The sequence below is a fragment of the Hydra vulgaris genome, chromosome 13 (assembly GCF_038396675.1).
Source record: "Hydra vulgaris chromosome 13, alternate assembly HydraT2T_AEP".
NCBI classification, from domain to species: domain Eukaryota; kingdom Metazoa; phylum Cnidaria; class Hydrozoa; order Anthoathecata; family Hydridae; genus Hydra; species Hydra vulgaris.
In genome coordinates, this window is record NC_088932.1 from 25,480,801 (window position 1) to 25,486,004 (window position 5,204).

The 5,204-nt window shown below is 28.0% G+C and overlaps 1 protein-coding gene across 1 annotated transcript; it reads right to left on the reverse strand.

The window, feature by feature from the left end:
- Nucleotides 1-277: 277 nt before the first annotated feature.
- On the reverse strand, nt 278-814 carry LOC136089759 (uncharacterized). The gene has a single exon (XM_065815842.1). The coding sequence runs from the start codon at nt 812-814 to the stop codon at nt 278-280; it is 537 nt and encodes a 178-aa protein (XP_065671914.1).
- Between the last annotated feature and the right edge of the window lie 4,390 nt (nt 815-5,204).

A 5,204-nucleotide genomic window follows, 5' to 3' on the forward strand; every position in this document is an offset into this window, starting at 1 on the left:
TTATTTTAAATTCTCGTACGAAAGCAAATAAATTCAGCACGAAAGTGCCGCTACAAGTTAAATCTATCAAATAATACAATGCATTGACTTCTTGAGAGTAAAAGAAAACCAAAAAGTTGCATTATTTGGGCAAAATTGGCCGAAAATCCACCTTTTTTTTTTTTTTTATTTTTTTTTTATTTAAGTTTACAATGTTAGTCGTGTTACATAATTCATAAACCGTAATACATAAACATAAGTCGTCATACAAGTAATACAATTACGCAAATAATACAATTCAGCGTACTAACAATATAAAGCTAGGTTTCCAAAAGTTTCTTTCTAAAATTTTAGAAAATATAGAAAGAACAGAGATAGGACGATAGTTACTGATATTGGATCTGTCGCCTTCTTTATGGATAGGGGTAACCCTGGCAAGTTTTAAACGTTCAGGAAAAATACCTTGATGAATTGATACTCTGAAAATTTTAAAAAGAACATTTTTTAATTGTTCGTAGCAATCTGAAAAAAAAATAAAGCACCTGGTGCAGATGAAATAAAGGGGAATAACAATATTCCCGTTTATTTCATCTGCATCAGGTGCTTTTTTTTTTTTAAAGATTTGAAAGTTTTTTTCAAACTCATCAAATGATAGTTCGGCAGATAATTCTTCAGAGCAAATATCTTTGTCAATAGGTACCAAAAAATCATAAAATGAGGTTTGGGTATTTGGTATTTTTCTTGACAGAGTTGATCCAATTTCAGTGAAATATTTATTGAATTCATGAGCTATTATTTGTGGTTCATACAAGCTATTGTTATCGACTTTCAGCATTTGTGGCAAAGAGCTTGAGCATGTTTTTTGTTTTCCAGTAATTTCTTTTAATAATTTCCAAGTGCTTTTTGAGTCATTTTTAACTTTATTAATTAATTTTAAATAGTAAGTTTTTTTTAAATTTTTTCGAAAAGATTTATGTTATCTTTATAAATTTTTTCACTAGCTGGTGTTTTTGTTTTCAGATAACTAATGTATAGCTTTTGTTTTGTTTTGGATGATTTTTTGAATCCTTTGGTAATCCAAGGATTATTAAAGTGTTTTGTTTTTAATGTAACTGTAACAATTGGGAAATTGGATTCGTAAATAGAGGTGAATGTTTCAAAGAACTTTTCATAAAGGTTGTTTGCGTTTTCATTAGAATTTAAGTGTTTCCAATGTAATAATGAGAGTTGATTTTTGAAAGACTCAATATTTGATGGTTTAAAAAAACGTTTTTTTATAACTTTATTTAATTTTTGTTGTGGTTGGTCAGTGTTTATGGTTAGAAAAATAGGAAAGTGGTCTGAAATATCTGTTTTTAAGATGCCTAATTTTATATCACTGTTGAACTAGTCTGTGGAAATAATATTATCCAGCAAGGTTGCTGAATTTTTTGTTACTCTATTTGGACGATTTTTTAAAGGAATTGCTCCAGATTCAAAAATTGCATCATAAAAATTTCTAACTTTGTTATCGTCATTGTAGTCAAAACAATTCATATTAAACCAATTAGAAAGTTTTTTTTCTTTGCGTTGTTACCTTTCGCAATAACTTTTTGCTGTAAAAACATGCTCAAGTTCTCGCTCACGCCATCTGGCGGTCAATAACAACAGCTAATTAAAATGTTTTTTGTTCGTTCATTAATAATCTCAATTGTTAATATTTCTCCGTCGCCGTCAGAAACACAAAGATCATTTCTACAGCAATGCCTAATATTTTCATGAACGTAAATTAGAACTCCACCACCACGCTTATTTATTTGCCTTTCAAGAGAAATCATTTCAAAATGAGAAAGATAAAAATTAGAATTTTTATTAGTGTCGTTTGAGGTAGCCCAAGTTTCAGTTAAGCATTAAAAAAGTATTTAGTTTCCTCAAGTAAATTTTGGAACTTTTCAAAATTACAATTAATGCTTCTGATATTTACGGAAAGCAACGTTCTAATTTGAACGTTACTTTCTTTGTTAACATTCTTAAATAGAATTCCTTTTAATTCACTTGGATAATAGTAAGAACATTTGAATTTTGTACCATGAAAATAATTAATATCTGGGTCGGAGTTTTCGCGTAATGAAAAAAATTTCGTTTCAAAAAAATTAAGGCAAGAGTTTCAAAGTCACTTTTTAAAGCCATGATTAGTTATAACAAATAAATTAAAAAGGAGTTCTTTTTAAGAACGAACACATTTACTTCCGAAATTCTCTAGAAAAATTTTTATCGTATTTTATAACTGCATACCTTCGAGTCGCAGCTTTTTGACTTGATCCCACAACTTTTTTCGGTTTTCGATCGTTTCTTTAGCGAAATCCTAATTAACATAAATCCCTGTTCCTCGCAAGTTTTTTGTAGCATTAAGTATTTTTGTTTTGTCTTGAAAATTTAACAACTTTAGGACAATAGTTCTTGGTTTCTTATATTCTTTAGGTGGGCCTATTCTATGAGCTCTTTTTATAACTATATCATTTTTAATTTTTAAATATTTTTATTACTATATCATTTTTAACTTTTTAATATTTTTACCCCCTGAAAATACATAACAGTTCTAAATTTGATCGTTTAGGTTCACTTTTCTTTATTCATCAAAAGTCAGAATAAGATAGACTAAAAACAGTCATTAATAATATTTTATAGTATGTTGAAAAGCCAAATTTGGGCAAAATTGGCTGAAAATTCACTGTTTTTAATTATTTTTCTCCCCTGAAAATAAATAGCAATAATTATATTTCATCTATGAGGTTCAATTTTCTTTTAATTATGACAAATCAGTAAAAGATAGACAGATAATAGTCCTTAATAACATTTTACAATCTATAAAAGGCCTATTTTAGGCAAAATTGTATAAAACTCCGCCATTTAAAATTTTTTTTGACCCCTCTGATATTATTTTTTCTAAAAAAGTTACATTTTTGTTAACTTACATTTATATTTGATAAATATAAACTTAAATGAGCTCAAAGTAATAACTGACAAGTTAATATTTTTAATTTGAGTAAAGGTGCTGTTTTAGGATTTCCTAAGAAAACCATGTTTTTGAAATTTATCGCATTAGGTACCTCACTTTGACATCAGATTGTGAAAAACGCTCAAGGGGTATGCAGGTCGGGTTTTGGATTTCAACAATTGAAGTGTAGTAGAAACTTTTAGGCTAAAAACTGCTTCTGCACTACTTAGTTTTCACTTGACCAATTTTAAGGTCTTTATTTACTTAACTATTACTTTCATATGTTATTTGATCATCAGTATTTTGTATCTTTATCATCGAGACTTAAATTTTTAGTAAAATATTATAATAGCAAACTCCCATCCATTAAAAAATTATGATTATAAAAACTAAATGTATAGAAAAGAAATAAAGTTGCTTACTTAGTGTTCTAATTTTACTCCTTCACAATCAGTTTATCATATGCAACGGCGATTTTTTTGATTGATTTTTCCCCCCTTGCTATGGTTTACGAGATTTTCGGATACGGGTGCAACGAAAACAGTTTATTTTATTTACGCGCTAATAAATAAATTTTCTTCGTATAACGTATCGAAAAATTCAAAATGGTTTCTGAACCATCTTTTTACCGATAAAGTAACCTACTATCAAACTCGTGGATAGACTCGATCCATGATGCATCTTATGATCTAAAATTATTTCCTTTGAATATTTTATTTATTTATAGCCCTAATTCAATGCTAAAGATGGTAACTTTTTGTAAATTTTCATAAAAGTTAAAAATTGCGGACATTTTGGACCGAATTTCGTATTTCTTCAAAAAAAGCTTTGGGAATTTTTAAGGCAAAACAAAATCGCCGTTATGCTAAAACTGCATATTTTTCGGAATTTCTTGCAATCTTTATTTTCTTAATAAGATCGCGTCGTATTTTATTTGTTTCTTCCGAAAAGTCATCGCTTATAAAGTTCCCTTTTCCTTTTAGTTTCTTAGCATTTTTCAAGATTCTTGACAGTTTAAGTATAGCAGTTTTACTTGGACTGGAAACAAGTTATAGTACTTTAACACTAAATTTTATTTTTTTTCTGCCTAATCTCGGCGACCTAAGTGTTCATAGCTCAGGACAATCATTTAAAAAAATAATGCATACATGACTTAACAGAGTTTAATATTTATATTACAAGCTATTTTTTCCAAACAAAGCCTAATTAATAACTTTCGGAAAACTAAAAAAAAACTGCATTTCCCCCCGTAGTAAACTTTTGTTAATTGTTCAATAATTTTTTTTTTGAATGTGAAACGCTTCCTCCTCAAAAAAAAATTTATTAAACCATAAACAAAAATTTACTACGGGGAAAAAGCAGTTTTTTTTAGTTTCCCGAAAGTTTTCATAGTTGGACTTCGCCCTTTTAACATTCACCGATTCAATTATACTTCAGTCTTAAAAATTGAAAAAAATAAAATGAAAATATGCTCAATTAAGTTTGATCATATGATGAGCTACAGTTTGTCGAAACAATTGTACAATTTTTGTATGGTTTTTTTTTTTTTGCAAATTAAGCGCATTTGATTAGATCAAGTTATTTTTTTCTTCCAGTATTATTAAACAAATTAATTATTCGTTTATAAACTCATAAATTTAACAAGGATTAAATACGAAGGGGTCGAAATAGGTGCTGGACAATGGCGCCCCTTATACTGTTTTTTAAACTTATCTGAGCGGGGCAACTAACGAATGGTCATATTTTTGAGGAAATGCTTGGTTGCCTCCCTCAGGTGGATCTCGTGAACGATTAGAGAAACGCGAATGTCTTGGACCTGTTACAATCGTTGTATAAGTCCAAATATTTTTTAAAGAAGAGTATTATGATTTTTCACACTAACTTTCCCTTAATAGTTTGGTTCTAACTATATTAAAAAGGTATGGCACAACCCAATCTCATTTAAACCTGGTTCAGCAGGGGTGTGTATCACATAAAATATTTTAAATATTAAGATAATTATCATATCTTCAGTACTATATTACTAGTAATACTTTTAAAATCGTTTAAAATAAGTAAATATTTTCTAAAGCATTGTTTTCGTGAAAAATAATAAAATCTTTTACATACAATAAGCATTGACTGTGCAAACAATATATATATATATATATATATATATATATTATATATATATATATATATATATATATATATATATATATATATATATTTATAGCAATTATCTACAAAACCAAAAAAAAAACGAAAA

Bases quoted from the DNA above. Each gene is read 5' to 3' on its own strand.
- LOC136089759 (XM_065815842.1), bottom strand. From the start codon at position 814: ATGCTGAAAGTCGATAACAATAGCTTGTATGAACCACAAATAATAGCT.